The 17,276-nt window shown below is 37.3% G+C and overlaps 2 protein-coding genes across 2 annotated transcripts; one reads left to right on the top strand and one right to left on the bottom strand.

Moving 5' to 3' along the window:
• Positions 1-4,723: 4,723 nt before the first annotated feature.
• On the bottom strand, positions 4,724-5,673 carry LOC105222557 (uncharacterized). Its single transcript, XM_011199926.4, has one exon. The coding sequence runs from the start codon at positions 5,354-5,356 to the stop codon at positions 4,757-4,759; it is 600 nt and encodes a 199-aa protein (XP_011198228.1). The 5' UTR covers positions 5,357-5,673; the 3' UTR covers positions 4,724-4,756.
• A 5,866-nt stretch (positions 5,674-11,539) lies between these two features.
• Positions 11,540-13,916, top strand: LOC105222544 (uncharacterized). Its single transcript, XM_011199904.4, has 2 exons — positions 11,540-11,693; positions 13,350-13,916. The coding sequence occupies exons 1-2, from the start codon at positions 11,669-11,671 to the stop codon at positions 13,811-13,813; spliced, it is 489 nt and encodes a 162-aa protein (XP_011198206.2). The 5' UTR covers positions 11,540-11,668; the 3' UTR covers positions 13,814-13,916.
• Positions 13,917-17,276: the final 3,360 nt, after the last annotated feature.

The raw sequence follows: 17,276 nt of genomic DNA on the forward strand, positions 1-17,276 counted from the left end.
TTTGGCATCGATGAACTACATTCTCATTCTATTTATAACGAATATTTTCCATTTCCTTTTTTACATTTCAAACATCATTTTTATTTCACTGTGGCAATGCAGACCATAGCCACACACATAGTATGTATGTACATGTGCATGTGTTTTTCCAAAGTTGGCAAAGTGGTTGGAATTTAGTTTACAAGCATGAAACCGCATGGATTTTTCAATTTCGCTGACGCTCATCGAAGCTGACTTACGTGATTGTTTGTCATCTATGGCTGCGCTCATATACCACACACACACTCGAACACACATAAATGAATTCGAAATGAAAAACACATAGTTGGCAAATATTTTCAAATAACAATCAATATGCAGCAACATGCTTTTATTTGTGATGAGCCACTGGTGTGCAGAGGTATTGCCATGTCTATTATTACATAACCACCAATCATAGAAATTTACAAGCTGCACATGGAAACAATATTTTTTTGCATTTTTATTTTGAGTTGTACATATAGAATTTCCAATGAAAATTGTTCCAAATTGCTATGATTAATCATCGCATTTACGACCGCGCTGGCGTATGAGTAACCTCAATAATTCAGTGGCAAAAAGACTATATTCTTTTTCACTATACAGTTTGTATATTCATAATACTGATCATGATGATTTGACGTTTGTATTTAATAGCTGAGATTTTAACAAATCATTTTGCAGTCTATAAAAGCGATTTCGCATTTCTCTCTTGATAAATAAAGCGCTGCCTTAGTTCACACGCAATTTTAAGTTCTTTTGGGCGTCCCGTTAATAAATTTATTATATCGAAATTAGCTGGAGAAAGATATTCTAATCTTGTGCACTTAAGTATTCCTAATTAATAATGTGTTAAGGGGATAGACCGCCTGAGAGCACAGTAAAGAGTCCTACCTTTACCCCTTTGTGCTATGTGTAAACAGAAGAGACTGGTATTTCCTTAGAAGCTGTTTTAATATGGCGTTTTGATACAAAATGGCTGCTGCTGGGCCAACTTTTGGTCTCAAAAATGCAGTTTCGTGAAAATTGCCTTCAAAGTTTTACATGCTGAATGTGACTGAGCTGAATGATGCGATATTACAGTTATTTCGACAGGGAAGTAATTCAAACAATGGAACAATATTTTGGAACTAGCGGAAAAATGGCAAAACGTGGTCGACCAAAATGGTACATATTTATTTATTTATTTATTATTATTAATATAAAAAAAATTGTTAAAATTTTATTAGAAATGCGAAAAACCTTTTTCGAATACCCAATATTAGGGGCCGTCAAGGCGCCTTTGTCTGAATCTTGTCAAGGTGGCAGGCACATGAAGTGTTAAAATTGTAGCTATAAGATATATATATATATATATTGGTATATCTATTGATGTCAGCATTTTATTCTATAGATAAATTAACATAAAGCAAACAATAATTTTAACACCTGATATTGTGGAAAGCACATATTAATGGTTGGACGATGCTCTGCTTCGAATCCTGGTCAAAGTTTTTTTTTGTTTTTCTATACTCGTATTTTATGTTTCTAACATAGTTGATAGAACATGGGAATAGATATGATTTTTTTATTGTATGGTAAATAAAAACATTTTCAAGTTACCTGCGCTGTTGCCGCATTTCGCTTTTAATTTACTGCTGAAAGAGTTTTTTCCTGGCCCATCCAAAAACCATTATTGTTCGTATATTCGAAATGAAACACTCGAAAAGAGTACAGAGAAGTGTGTATAAATTCACCTAAAAAAATATCCGATCTTCTGATCTCTTCTTCTTCACAGTCACCTACTACTTGAAGATGATATTAGATGTATTTATTTTTTGTAAACCTTGAAAAATCGGAAGAATTCATTAACTCAAGAAATTCAAAATTGCCAACTTCTTCTGAAGAAGTAGAGAACTTAAAGTTTTCAACATATTTATAAGTTCTTGGCGTTAAACAAGCTGGTGCGACAAATTCCTGACCGGAGCTTTCGAGTTAGATGATTTTCCACGATATTTGTAACACCAAAAAGGAAACATCGAAGACCAGCGTGACGAGCTGAATAATTTTAGTTACAAGTCCCTCAGTTTCTCAGATTTTGATCTGAAACTTTGCAAACGTCCGTTTGTCTCCAGGAAACTGCGCATTTGTCGCCGATATCTGATTATTATAGCATATAGCTGCCATACAAACTGAACGATCCAAATTGTTATATGGAAAATGTGTCTTTTGGCGAAATTTTTTCACGAAATTTGGTATGAATTATTTTTCAAGACAACACTATGCTATGAAGAAAGTTTTTAGATCGAACAGCTATAGCATATACCGCCTTTTTGTTTGATAAAATATCTTTAAATATCTCCGATTACGTTTTTAAAATCGAACTTCTATATCTTAAAGCTGCCATACAAACAAGCCTATCAAAAATTAAGTTCTTGTATGAAACTTCTTTATTTGTGAAGGGTATACTTTTTTTTGATATAACCATATTAGATCCTTAATTTGCTATAAACAATTTCGAGGTAAATATTGAGGCAATATATCGCTTTCTTAATTAATAAAGGGTGATCCATTTCGAGGTTCCCTACTTTTTTAAAGAAAAAAAAACAGAAACTTCGAGTTTAATGAGAAATGCTTTTAAATAACCGAAAAAACATTCTTTGGAATTTATTTTTTAAATAATATCTCTTTCAAACGTAAGCCACGGTTACGTCTCAGATGGTCTATCTGTTGAGTCCAATTTTCGATGACTCATTCGAGCATTTCATCTAGTAACTGGCGAAATACGCGGGTATTTTTTTTCTCCAAGGCCTGAATCGAAGCGTAATCGTCCACATAGACTTTAGACCTTACATATCCTCACAAGAAAAAGCCTAACGATGTGCTATCACACGATCTTGATGGCCAATCGACCGGCCCAAAACGCGAAATTATCTGCTCACCGAAGTGTTCTCTCAGTAAATCCATTGACTGATACGATGTATGGGAAGTGTTATCATGCCGCGATAACGGTAGCCATTGACGGTTACGTTCTCACCGCCTTCATTTTTGAAGAAACATAGACCGATGATTCCAACGACCTACAAACCAATCCGTTGTTTTTTCTGGATAATTTAACATCTCGACGTAAAATGCGATAAGTCGTTCCATACGTCACTCCGAATTGCTGCGAACGGCGCCGCCTTGACTCTCCACGAATCGAAGGGGTATCAGCTACGACTGCTATATTTTCTTCACTGCGTGCTAGACATGGTCTACATATTCGGCAGAGTATTATCCAATAATTAATGCTGGGTCTCAAGATGAATAATGGTGTTGAAAATAGTATGCTCAATAGGCCGATTATGTTGACCATAAGTTGAGAGAAGCGTGCGAAACACATTCTTTACGGAACGAGAATTTTCGTAATAAAATTGAACGATTTGTAAACAATGTTCAGTCGCAAGTCTTTCAATGATGAAATGCCAAACAATACTGAAGTAAAATAGTAAGTCGCTTGACAAATTTTTACTATTGAAAAAAGTACCTTACTTAGATCACCCGTATAACTGATATACAAACCGAAACATCAAATTCATGCCCAGAAAGCATTTTTATTCGACGAAATATCTTCAAGAGATTTGGCACGAACTTTCGTTAAGGACATCGATGTACTTGTAGTCTTCGAGTACGTTTTTCAATTTGGATTACAGCTGCCACACAAGCTGACCTATCAAACATTAAATTCTTGGATGGATATTCTAGCTTCAGTGCAGCCGAAACTAACGTTTTTGTTTTAAACATATTAGATCCTTAATTTCGCCGTACACAATATCGATGTTAATACTGAGGCATTATGACTATCACCAGTATTGTTGAGAACTAGATAAATGGAGCCTTTCAAACGTTTATATAAACTTGTTGAATAACGTCTCAACCAATCATTTTAAAGCATTTTTGAGAAGCAAATATTCCAACTCAGTTCAAAGAAAATTTCATAATTTAAACGTATAAAAATTGCATATTTTCTTAAAAAATATTATTTTTATTTACACTTAAAATCTTATTTATATTTTGTATACACATACATATATACTTTTTGAGGAAATATTTGAAAATTTAATGAGTTTCTTTACAAAATTTTATAAAATCTACTTAAATTTCGTTCTCTATGTATCTGCTTCAATATGCATCCACACACCCACATTTCATATTTGTTTATCATTATAATTTCACTCGTCGCACTTCTAGGAACCACTGCGAGCAGAAATCGGTAATTGTTATCGCATTTCAATTTCATGGCCCACAGCAATTTCAATCAATTTATTTATTAACCCGAAACCAAGCAGAGATTTTTACCAACACAATTCACTGCCGCACGCTATCTTATCAACGGTATCAGTCGAAAAACAATTTTGGAACTTATCATACCTATTTTAACTTAATTACAGTTTTTACTTTTACCAACACGAAAGCGCTGGCACAACGTTGTTGCCATTGGGGGTCGTATAAAAACAAGAACCACAACAAATTTATTACATAAAAGTGCATACATTTACAAAAACAACACACACATATGAAGGGTACATGCTGCGGGTATATATGTGTATGTGTGTGTGCAATGTATAAAATATTTCGAACAACAGCTACACATGAATGCACTCACTCAGCCCCCTCGCCCAGCAATACTGCATCCGCTCACACACATACACATTTGCACGCGTTACTCATTTTTTGCGTCGCAAGTTTTAATTTTTTTTAACCTCAATTAGCGGAGATCTCAATAGAAGTCCGTACAATGCATGTACATGCGCCACTTCTCCCATGCGGCGCAGCCCACAATGTGCGTGCCTTCACCGCTATGAATGCCACCACTCTCGCCAGTCCAGGCGCTGACATAACCTTTGCCCGCCTCACAGTTCAGTAGCAATGGTGCGGAGTGCTCGTTTTGGCACATGTAAAATTTATTCGGGTCCATAGCCGCCCAGGTCTGCTGCAGATGCATTTCGTCCTTGCACAGCTCCACAGTGGCATTACTGCGTTGGCCGTCGCTACTGCTACTGTTTTGGCTTTCGGGCAGACTGTGGGGGTCGAGACAGGCCGGCCAGTCGGCGTACGGTATGCAACCGGAATAACCGCGCCCACGAAAGAAGCCACGTCCCGTCGGACAGCGCATTTGACGCGTGGCGTTGGTCGCCTCATCGCAGATGTAGAATATGTTCGGATCGACATCGCCCCACATGTGGGCTGTTGCAGTACTGTTGCAATACTTCCGCTCAGTAGGCTGTGTAGGTTTGTTCGCTTTGACGCCGGACACGACGACCAGCAAGGAGATCAGTGTAATCGGCGGTTGCAAGTTCGCCACCGTCAGCCATTTCATTGTTATTTATTTTCTCTACTTCACAGCCGCTCGTTCTTGTTCGCGCTCGTTCGATAACTTATTGCCTTATTTATGGTTAGATAAACGTTTTTGCGTTTTCGTCATAAACAGGTTAATGAATTTATCGCCGTCGTGCGCGCGCACTCTTACAAATTGACTGATTGATGCCGTGTCATTCTCATTTACTTTTATAGAAATTACCTCGCATTCTCGCTTATGACAGTGTCATTTGGCGCAATGACAGTGTTGGCTGCAACGTTGTTGCCGTTGTGGGTGAGGCTCACGACTGAGCAAGTTGACAGCCGTGTCAACGGTACTGGTAACAGCTGGATGCAATCAGTGTTCCAGACGAAAAAAATGTTTACATGCCGATATGAACCGACAAATTCTTGTATGTACGAGTGTGTATCAACCTATATACGTAAGTTCTGAGGCAATGTTTCTGTGGTATACAGTCATTATTGTTTGTAATTGGCAATGTCGACCTTGTACTCAGATAAGAATATTTATTGTTGATGAAAAGCAAAATGAGTAACCAATGTTATTTTCCACTTTGAAACCCGTTAAATACTTTGTTTTGCTATGACTAGCTAGCTGTAACGGATTGCAGTTACAGATCGTATCTACAAGTATAAGAATGACAATGTTTGAAACACGGAAGTTCACCTCTTCAAGATCACGTGATCATATTATCGTTAAAAAGAATAATATTGATATTAAAAATAGTTGTCATGTGGTTTGAGTTTGATAACCTTACCCTTGAATACATTTGTAATGGTTGATCTAAATAGAGGTTGGAGGATAGAGTCATGAAATTACGCAAGTGAGGAAAGTTCTCTGAGAGTGATCAGAATCGATTCTTTTACATATGGCTCATACCGCTCTCGACTCCAGTTTTAGATCAAGTATCCACTGGGTAGCCCAAGAACATCTGTTAGTAGAGGAGCTAAAGTGAGAAGGCGAACCATCCCTCCCCAAGGTTGTGCGTAAAAAATGCTCTCAATGAAAAAGAAACTAAAGCCTCAGGTGAGAGACCCCTTTTGATGACGACCACTGCAAACACATTCAAGACGAAATATCTCCTGCCATCAAACACCGGACTAAATATCTCCACTAAACCATCGTTAACACCAGTAACAACGTCAGCCTCGAAATCTAACGCTGAATCACTCTCAAGTCCTCTCTCGACGAACAAAAACCAAACTCTACAAATAACTCATCAGTCCCGTCCTGCTATATGGTGCAGAGGCATAGACGATGACAATATCTGAAGAGTTGGCGTTACGAGTTTTCGAATGAAAGATCTGTGGATGAAACAATGAGCTGTATGAGATACACGACGACACGACATTGACATAGTTGAGCGAATTAAAAGACAGCGGATACTCTAGCTGGGACATGTTGTCCGAATGGACGAAAACACTCCAGTCTGAAAGTTTTCGACGCTGTACATCCGGGTAGCAAGCTGACATGGAAAATCGTCTTTCGAAATTTCGTAGCGTATATTCATACATAAGTATATTACTTGATTTCGGCAGCTTTTAAACGTTTGGAACTGGCTTCTTGAGTGACTTTTGGAGATTCTACGAGCTCTTTTTGTGTTCGAAATGATCTTCACCGACTAATGCATGCAAATCGACATTTTCAAACTTTTGAGACAAACGGCGACGACATTCTTCCTTCGTGTTTCTAGTATACACTCTGAAAACCAGAGCTAAGAATCCGGTTTAATAATAAAGTCTGGAATAAATGTTCCTACATATATTCCACGCCACCGAAGTGTTTAACCTTCACTATCGCGGATACTACATGAAGCGTTTTTCAGAACTCAATTTCCTCAGTTATTAAACCGAGTTCATAACCGGTTCAACAGATTAAAGAACTATTGCTACCATTTACTTTCCAACGCGCAATCACCACAATTAAATAATTTTCATTTAAGTTTTCACATTTTATTTCACCGCTACATTTGCTGCCCCGCAGGTCAAACTGCCACATTAGAGCACCGCGCAACCGTCGCTACAATTTAACGCTTTTGACTAACTTAATTGGCACATTTTTGTTACACAGGATTAAAAGCTAAGCCCTCAAATTAATTGCACAGTCAACGATGTGGCTCGATTACAAGCCCTCCCGAGGGCAACTGGTGCACACACACACAAACACACTCGCGCCGTAAAAGTGCTTTGCCTGGATTTAGTGCGTGTTGCAACAAAGGCAAATCCCCTGGCAAGTGCTTTGCCGTTTGGAGAGCTGGCCAAAAATGCTAAAATGCCGAAATGCCAAAAATACCCAGCAACAATTTGACATGTTCAAACGTTTTGACAAGCCTCACCAGCATGCGGCATTTCGCAGCGGTCGCAGCACAGGGTGGCACAGGCGGCGGTCGCTAACAGGCGGTCGCGAACCGAAACATCAATTGGAAGCAAACGGCGTTGATTGCCAGTCGGATGTTCATTGCTGATTGTTGATTGCTTTGTTGCTGTAACATTTTTTCCACCGTTTTTGTTGTAAGTGGGTTTAAGTATTGATGCGGTGCGTTGGTATTGGTGTCGTTCTTTATGTTGCTGCCTGGTCTGGCCAAATGAAATGCATAAACGGAGAGTTGTTGCTGTTGAAATGCTAACAATAACGTGACTTTGTTTATGCACACTCACATGCAGGACCTTTGCAGTACATCTTCGCCACTAGGTGTGTCGGTGTGTGTGTGCGCACTGAGCCGATACGAATTGACTTGTGTTTAGGCTGAGCTAAATTCGAACAAATCCGATTTGTTTATGTTAACACTTGTTAGAGTTGTTGCTGGCAGCCTGTTGGAGTTGTTGTTTGCCAGTTGACGTTTCCGCCATTGCAAATAGTTAACAATAGTGTGGGGAAATCCTCTCAATTGCATGTGTAAGTGTGTGTGTGTGGGACTGTCAAAACTTTGCTGCTGTTTTGTTGTGAAAGTTTCGTTGAGAAAACAACAAAAAGTTCTTGCTGACAGCTAGTGCAACTGAGCACTAAATACCGCACACACACACAAACTTACTGATATGTGTATGTACAGGGACTTATGGTCTGTTCCTGCTGTGAGAGTATATGTAAATCGAGCTTGGTAAGCCATTCAATGGTTAAAAGTTTAATGAACCCTGCGTCTGGCAGGTCACAGGATTTTTTTATATTATGGCAACATTTTAGATTTGGGTATTATAACAATATCCACTGTTAAAGTAATTTGAAGAAGAATGAAATAAAATGCAGCAATTTTCATAATATTTTTACCGCAGAAAAGAAAATTTGCGGGCATTACTACAGGGTTTGTCCAGAAAGTAATAGACCTCGGTCGATTTAAAAAAATTTATTGAACCGACCGATACAATACTTTAAACATTTTCATAATAAAGCTCCATCTGCGTCGATGCAGCGTTGCCAGTGATTTGCAAGCATTGAAGGCGGAATAATCTTGAGAGCCGAGGTGCATGCTGCCTCTGCCTTTCTACAGCCTTTTCAAGCAAGAAAGCAAAAAAAAGTCCGGAGGGACCATATTTGGCCCGTAGGGCGGCTGCGGAAGCGTTGGGAAGCCGGCCTTGGTTAGGAAACTGTTCACAAGAAAGGCGGTGTGAGCCGGGACATTGTAGTGGTGCAACTTCCAATCGGCTGCGATGTCTTGTCGGACCCGATTGACTCTTCGTTTGAATCTCTTGAGGATTTCCACGTAAAACTTGGCGTTGACGGTTTGTCTAGGAGGAACAAATTCATGGTGGACGATGTCTTTGATGACAAAAAAGGCAATGAGCATCGTTTGTTCATTATTCCCTTTTTCATCAGCGACCTCTTCCCGGCCCTTCAAAGTAGCTTGGTGCCACCGAAGCACACCACTTCTTGTTAAAGCAACATCTGGGTAAGCCTGCTTGATAATATTAAATGTCTCTGTCGCAGGTTTACCGAGTTTCACACAAAATTTAATCACGTACCACTCACAGAAACATATCTCGATCAGTACACCCCCTTTTCTCGCTAAGAAGTTGCCCATTTGTCGAAATCGCCATTATGGGACCACTATAGAATATAGCTGTCATACAAACTGATCGTTCAGAATAAATCTTAATATGAAACAATTTTTGTTTAACAAGATATCTTGAGGAAATTCGGTATGAGATATTGTTCAAGTTAACGCTCTAACCTGCGTTGGTCAAATGGTTCAGATGGAACCACTATAGCAGAAAGCAAAATCAAAATACAGGTTTGCATTAAAGATATTATATACTTATTAAATAACCGTACACATATTAAGAGTCACAGAGGTAGACATTCTAGAATCCTATCACACTTCCATTTCGTCACTGATAACTTGGAACACTGCGCCGTAAAGCCTACTCTTAGCAGCTTCTGCACCTACTTCCAAGGAATATGTGGGTGGAGGGAATCGCTAAAGAAGGGGCGCAGTGAGCTTTTTCGCGGATAACTCAAGGGAAAGTTTGAAGGGGGTGTCTCTGTCATTTCTTCATCATTTCTTGTTTCAGACTGCCAGACCACTGCAACGTCTTGCAAGCAGAAGTGACAGCTATTAAGGCAACAGCAGATGTACTCCAACGAAGTGGAACACAAAAGGTCCATGAAACTACTAGCACAACTCACAACTTGTGCATTGAGAAAGATGAGGTAAAACATCTAGACTCTTTCTGCTTCACTGTCCAGCTGTTCAGATTTGGTTGCATACGAACTCGGCGAATTTACTGGAGCCGATATGGGCCGGCTTTGAATTTGTGCCTCAGTCTATGCGTTTTGTAGATATACGACGGTCTTTTTGATTCATTGTTAGGAGTTCAAATGATCATCAAAACGTTCAAGCTAGATAGAGATATCAGCTCAAGTGGGATTATTCGAATACCAGCATATATGTATATCTAACTAAACCTAAGCTAATTCGACTATAAGATTGTTTAAATCAAACAATGTGCCTAAAGCGAAGCAAAAACTTTTTCCGTGGTATGAAAACCGTTGACCGGTTGCGCTCTCAGATTTATTTATAAAGGGTGATATAATAAATTTCGAGATTCCTTACTTTTTTATACAAAAACCACAGAAACTTCAAATTTAATGGGGAATATTTATTATCATTCTAAAGAACATTCTCTGGCCTTTATTTTTTGAAGATTGTCTTTTTTAAATGTTGTCCGCGGCTACATCTCAGATGGCCTATCCGTTAAGCCCACTTCTCGATGACATTCTGACCGGTGAAACGGGTGATGTTTGATTGATGCGATTTATGTGGCTATGTTAAAACCACATTTCGCCGAGTTCACGAGCTTCTAGTAATATATATTCTTATTATCTATTCAAAAATACAAAATGGGCATATTTAAAAAACGACCTCAATATATTAATAATATATATCTTAAGAAAGTAAAAGTAAATATAAAAATATATATAATAAAGATAACATTATGATATAAAAGCTACCATTTCCGAATATTTACCATAGTACTTATATTCTATATAGCTAATGCTGTGTGAACGTTGCCTAAATAAATTACTTTCTTTTTCTTTTTTAAAGAGCTTAAAAACCATGAAGATGACATAAGTGCCTTTTAAAAATCGGGTTAATGTCTGATAATTTACGATGCATTGTTAGCCCGCCATTCATTCATTCACCATAAATCAAAATTCTTGTGCGTGAGTTTTATCTCCTCTTGCGGTTTCTGATACGGTTCGGAACATGAGTGCATTTTCTAAATAAACACAAGACATGAGGAATTACCTCAACGGAAGCCAATGAGATCACAAATAAAAATATTTATGCAACCACTAAATTGACGACAGTATAATGTGTTATAAGACATATCAATATTTATGGATTTCAAAAACTTTTACTTATAAATTTTTGGAATTAATTCCCTAACATATTATGGAGAAACTTCCCAAACATTGCGTTGTCATTAATTTAGAAATAGTAATTTTATCACGCGAGACAATCTTTATTTGCTATATGGACTCTGAGGTATAAAAATCAGTTTCATATATGTATATATGTATGCAGTCGTCTATGCTGAATACATGTCAATATTTATAGCGTTACCAAATATAACGTTATATCTGCAAATAGAAAGATAACACAAGCGAAATTAAAGGCCTGCGGAAATCACAGCGCCCGATAAGTCAAATTAATTGGCGATTGGGATACGTCAATGAGGTAATAAAATGCCAAAATTCAAAAGCATTCAAATCAGTTTACGTTCAATACTTGTTTATCACGGATCAACGCGAACATCGTGAAAGACACAGCGCAAGAGCATAAAAATCAAAAAGAGAAAACTGTAAAGTGAAGTAATGTCGGGCATCAACATGAATAAAGGTGTGAAAATAAGTTCAAGTGTTAAGATTTTAAAAAATAGTTACAATTTTTGTAAGATGAACGCTTTAAAGGATATAAAGATGCATGGGAAAAGGACATTGAAATGAAATAATAATTCAGAAATGAAATTAAAACAATAAAATTTGTGAGAAAATATCTAAAATAAATATATAGTATTTAGAATTTCCTGCATATTGAGATAAAAAAAGTAGGCTAAATATGTATAAAAAATTCGATTTTTTTTCTGGAAGTGCTTGTGGGTAGTAGAATTGGTCAAAAAAGGAATTTCCACAAGCAGTGATTAAAACTCGAATTTAACCACAAAGTTATCCTAATTTTCGGATATTAGATTCGATATTTGTTCCAATTATGAGAAATACTGTGGGAAAGTTGTGAAATAATATACATTTTAGAATACTCGAACAGTTCGAAGTTGTTTTTTACACTCTCAACTAAACTGAATTTATAAGGGGGCCTTCTGAAACAGGAAGAGGGATTGTGTCAATAGATCATAGGTCGCAGTGCATATCGCAATAATTATCGATTATATTATATTTATGGGTTCTAACGGAAAGTAATCGATAAGAAAAATATTTCTTAAGCGGTTGCATGGGTTTCCTCGAGATGCGCCGCGTTACAGGCCTTACAGGATCATCTAAAGTGAAAAAATACGTCTCTTAGTTAAAACCTTAACTTAGAACTTGGACGAAGGAAAATAAACAGACATTTTTACAAAAAAAAACAGAAAGTTTAGAGAACTTTTTTTTTCAAATAGTATCGTATTTTTAAATAGTAATCGTAAAAAAATCCTTCGTCCAAGTCTTTAAGATTTGTGTCTTAAATAAACGTGTAAAATTTCATAATAATCGGTTGCGTAGTTCTCGAGAAATCTTGCCAAACGACTTCAAAAATACAGTTTCGAAAAAAATACGCGTTCAAAGGCGGCGCACTTAACCTAGCTAGCATCGAGTGCACAAATTCTCAATGCTGTATCTTCGAAACTATTACTCTGATCAACTGGAAAATTCGGGAAAATATTCTAGAGATATTGCAGAATTTAATAATACAATAAAAAAATAGATTTTTTGAAACCGTAAACCCATGTAACCCCTTAATTAAATTTAAGAGCCAATAGGCTTCGGTCGCACCACCAATCAAACATTTGTCATTAATAAACTTATTCAACTTTTATGAAAATGCAAACATGACTTCGAAACCATGATTCTATTGCGGTCGGTTAAGTTCGTGACTATATTTCCAATTCGGAGAGTATTGAACTGTAAATAATGTCATAATCCCATGTAAATACCCATAAGGGCTGGGCCAGACTAGGACACGAAAAAATTTCTCACTTCGACAATTTTAAGCGAGTAAAGAAGCAATCGAAATTATAATATCTCTCTTATGATACTTCAAGAAGAAAAAAATCGTATAGGATTTCATAAGCGAATAGTGCTTTATGGGTTTGCGTTAATCGTTGAGTATATGACATTTGAATTCTCAGAAACCAAAAGCGTTTAGTAATAGTCGTTTCTGATAACCCCAAAAAATCTTAGTGATTCCTCAAATATAAAGAACACCTAAAAATTTTAAACTAATTAATGGAAAGTTTTTAACATTTTTTTACATTATATTCCACCAATTATCTCTTTACAGTTGCAATTTTATTGGCCTGCCTTTTCGGCATAACTATGACCGCCATCACAGCCGTCGATGATACAAGCTGTTTGTACCAGGATGAATTGTGGGGCACTGACGATGGTACCAAATTCTATTTCTGCGATCAAGACACTAATACATCAGTTATACAAGATTGCCCCGATGAAACTTTCTTCGTACGTAACGCGACACTCACCGGTTGTATACCAATCGCTTTGATGGATCCCAATTGTGTGTATACGGCTGAAGTGGGCGCCTGTAGCGGCATCAACGTCACACAGCCACAGCCCAGTACGGACCCAACTAAGTTCTATCTCTGCACAAGTGAAGGTGCCACGCCATTGTTGTTACCTTGTGCGGATAGCAAAGCGTTCGTTAAGCAGGACGGATACTTGGGCTGCTTCGACTGGACCGAGTGGCGTGCGCTGCGCAATTGCTACACGCTGACCAACCAAATTTGAACAGTCAAAGCGTTGAGAAAGAAATGAAATATATTTAGTTAAGAAACATGCAAGTTTAAAGTGAAAATATACAGATGTGCTACGCACTGTAAATACTGGCATATATTTATTTGTATCAATATGGTTTTCGTACATAAAATAACAGTACTTTATAAATATTCCTTCCTGTTTTATACCTCGAATCATGAATTTTGTATTTTTCCGGCAATAAACAGTTATTCTCGAAATGTTTTGTTTTTACGATAAAAGAAATTAATTATATTAAAAAAGAAAAATCCGAAAAAATTTTTAACTAAAAAACTTTCAAAATTATTAAATTTTGAAGTTAAAAAATCGTTTATTTGCTTTGCGATTTTTTTTGTTTTTAATTTTCAAACAAGAATTCTCAAATAAATAAAATTAAATAAATGGTCGTCACTCAATTAAGACTTCAAGCAATTGCCCGAAAGCAAAGCATAAATATCCAAATAAATAATATTATATTTATTAAATTTGTTAACTATAATTCAATTGCTACGAAATGCTGCTTTATCAAAGCAATTTGTCCTCTTAATAACTTAGAAATAATTAATTGCGATTAACTTATGCGATTGCCATTCATTTAACTCTTGAACCTGAGTGGTTCGACTGAATAGTCCATTGAAAATTTGAGATCAATCAAAAATTCATAATTACCTTTTGCCATTCAGCATTCTTGCATTTGCTTTCGCTAATGAGTTTCTTATCTGGCACTCGGCGCCAGTAGCGGTAAATAATTGCCCATTCTAGAGCACTCATACCGTTCGCTTTGACTAGATAAAATATCGTATTAGCGGAAACTAATTAATTGCTTTGCAAATCAGTTCTCTTAGTTCACAAACAAATATGCAAATGTGTGTGTGTGTGTATGTGTGTATTTATAGTTTATTTATGCTTCTGCTCTTATCATTTCGAGTTAATTATCTGCGCCAGGCATTCCTTCTGAGGGCTGCGATAAATCTGTAAACAAATGAGTATTTTAAACTACACACAGATAACAACAACAAAATACGTTTTCCAATTAAAACATGAATAAATAATGCGTAAATATAATTTATGCTCGTATATATGGTCTTTATCTCGATTTTTAAAGAGTTTTTAAAGTTTATATGGCAGCTATATGCTATAATGCCAAATCGACTCAGCTCATCACTCGGAATGTATATGGCTGCGAAAGTTGATATCAGACTCAGCGAATTTGAGTTCCTAAAAGAGCACGTGTTGAACACTCGGAAATCCTCACTTTGACTTCATACCGGATCACTTCAATCATTCAGTCGCCAAACCGAACTCTGAGGGCTATATAGCGGAGAGGGAGTTGTGGGTGGAAAGAAGCTGTTGGAGGAGACGGGCAGTGAGCTGCTTCACGGATGGGTCAAAGCTTGAAGGGAAGATTGGTGGAGGGGTTTACTGTCAGGGTTTTACTGTCATCAACTCCAGTGGCAAACTTCCTGACTATTGCAGTATATTTCAGATCGAGGTTGCAGCCATTAAGGTAGCAGTAGATTTACGGCTTCGGAGTGCAGCCTTCTTCAGAGAAGTGACCATCCACTGTGATAACAGAGACCATAACTCATTAACAGTGCGTTCAGAACTGGTCAAAGGGCGCCTAACCTCGCTATCAATAGCATCGAGTGTCATTGTGATAAGACACTCTGTACTGCTACTGGACTAGAACCGCTACCGGTAAAAAGGGAACTGATCTGTGCCCCGTGTTCTCTTGTGTTTTACTATTAGATCGCGGAAGCTTACAGGGTTTCTAATATTTGCTTCTAGGTATTACAGACACTTAATTTAACTCCCTTAGATTATGGAGATCAGTAGATAGCGCTGGTTGAACTTTGCTAAAATTGCATTTATGAACCGATTTTTTCGTTTCTTAGCTTAATTAATCTAGGTGAACAGAAGATCCTTAAAAGTGTATTGAAATGGCTCCGGGACTACTCGCCGAATGCACAAAATGATTTGCAAAAAAACATAATAAAATAATATTTTGCACAGTTTGTCAAGATTGGTGGCATTTCGAATAACTCAACGTTCGATTCTGTCGTATATAGCATCAGCGAATCTTTGCAATTGCGGTTAGTAGAGCCAGGTAATAAACTAAAACACTGTGGTCTATCGGAAATCATTTATGCGGTCTAGAAATGTGGGTAATAGCAAACCGAGAATGGAAAGCGCATGGAGCATTCGAAACACTATTATGTTCAAAGTCTTTGGAGGCGTTCGCATGAGCGATGATTCCCGAGGAAGATGGTTACACGAAACGCATGAGCTCCACGGCGATATGAATATAGTTAAGCGCGTAAAACCTAAACAAATTCATTGGCTCGGTCATGCCGTATACTTGAAAGACGATACTTTAGCGAAAGGCTACTTCGATTCGTAAACCATAGATGGACAACGAAAACAAGGGCGCATCCAATTTATGGACCAAAGCACAAAGGCAACAGTCGAAATTTTGTGTTCTCGGCTCAGGCCGATCTACTGTTGTAGAGTCAAAGAAGAAGAGCATACCAGATAACGCTATTTGAATCAAATATGGTCAAAGGACAATTTAATCTTATCTTTTTCCTTCCACAGTTTATGCTATTCAAAGAATCGAACGAGATTTAAAAAGAGGATAATAAAACATTAACTGGTCTCATTTTAAACCGTTTAACACATACAGATCCAAAATTCCTTTATATCATTATAATTTTTAAAAACTTTTAACAATTAATGACATCAAAAATATTTTTAAAAAATCTACTTATAATTTTAAATCAAGATTCTGAAATTGAACAGAAGCTATACCAAACCTTTAGTGCTTCTAAATAGTACAAAAAATGGACCAATCAGCTAACTGCTCACAAGCACAAGCACTTCAAAAGCGCTGGCTCAGTTAACTCGTAAAGGAGCGCAGTTTCATGGGCCATTTAAATTTTAATCAGCATAAATTCCCATATTGTACAAGCACATGTTTGTGTGCGTTAACAGGACATAATAGAAGGTGTTATAGTTAGTGTGACCAAAATAAACAAGAAAACTGGGAAGAAAAGCAATTGGAGCTTTTAATGTTACCAATGAAAACGAACGTCTTTAGAAAAATCCTTTTAAACTTGAGAGAATGATACCATTGCCTAAGCGTCGAAGCGAGAAGCAGCTCAGCAAATAAACGAATTCGCAGACGGCGGCGGGGAAGCAATGCAAAATGAAGAAAGCGCAAAAAAGTTTGCGCAAGCAAAGGAAGCTTGAGCCAGCCGGCAGGAAGATCGTTTGACATGCACCTGGAAATGTGCAGAGTCAGCAGCAATTACCTTTAACGAGTTGACTTCAAGTAGAACAGCTAAAACAGCAATGACAACAACACTTGTGGGGTTATTATTATAGATATATATGTGCCTTTTTTATTTTCTTCCTTTGCCATCGTCGCTTGTGAGTTCGTCGAGTTGACAAAGTTGCA

This window comes from Bactrocera dorsalis, chromosome 2 (genome assembly GCF_023373825.1).
Source record: "Bactrocera dorsalis isolate Fly_Bdor chromosome 2, ASM2337382v1, whole genome shotgun sequence".
Classification (NCBI taxonomy): domain Eukaryota; kingdom Metazoa; phylum Arthropoda; class Insecta; order Diptera; family Tephritidae; genus Bactrocera; species Bactrocera dorsalis.

Coding starts and splice junctions, on each gene's coding strand:
- LOC105222557 (XM_011199926.4), bottom strand. CDS start 5,356: ATGAAATGGCTGACGGTGGCGAACTTGCAACCGCCGATTACACTGATC.
- LOC105222544 (XM_011199904.4), top strand. CDS start 11,669: ATGTCGGGCATCAACATGAATAAAG. Junction 11,694..13,349: donor GGGCATCAACATGAATAAAG/GTGTGAAAATAA, acceptor ATCTCTTTACAG/TTGCAATTTTATTGGCCTGC.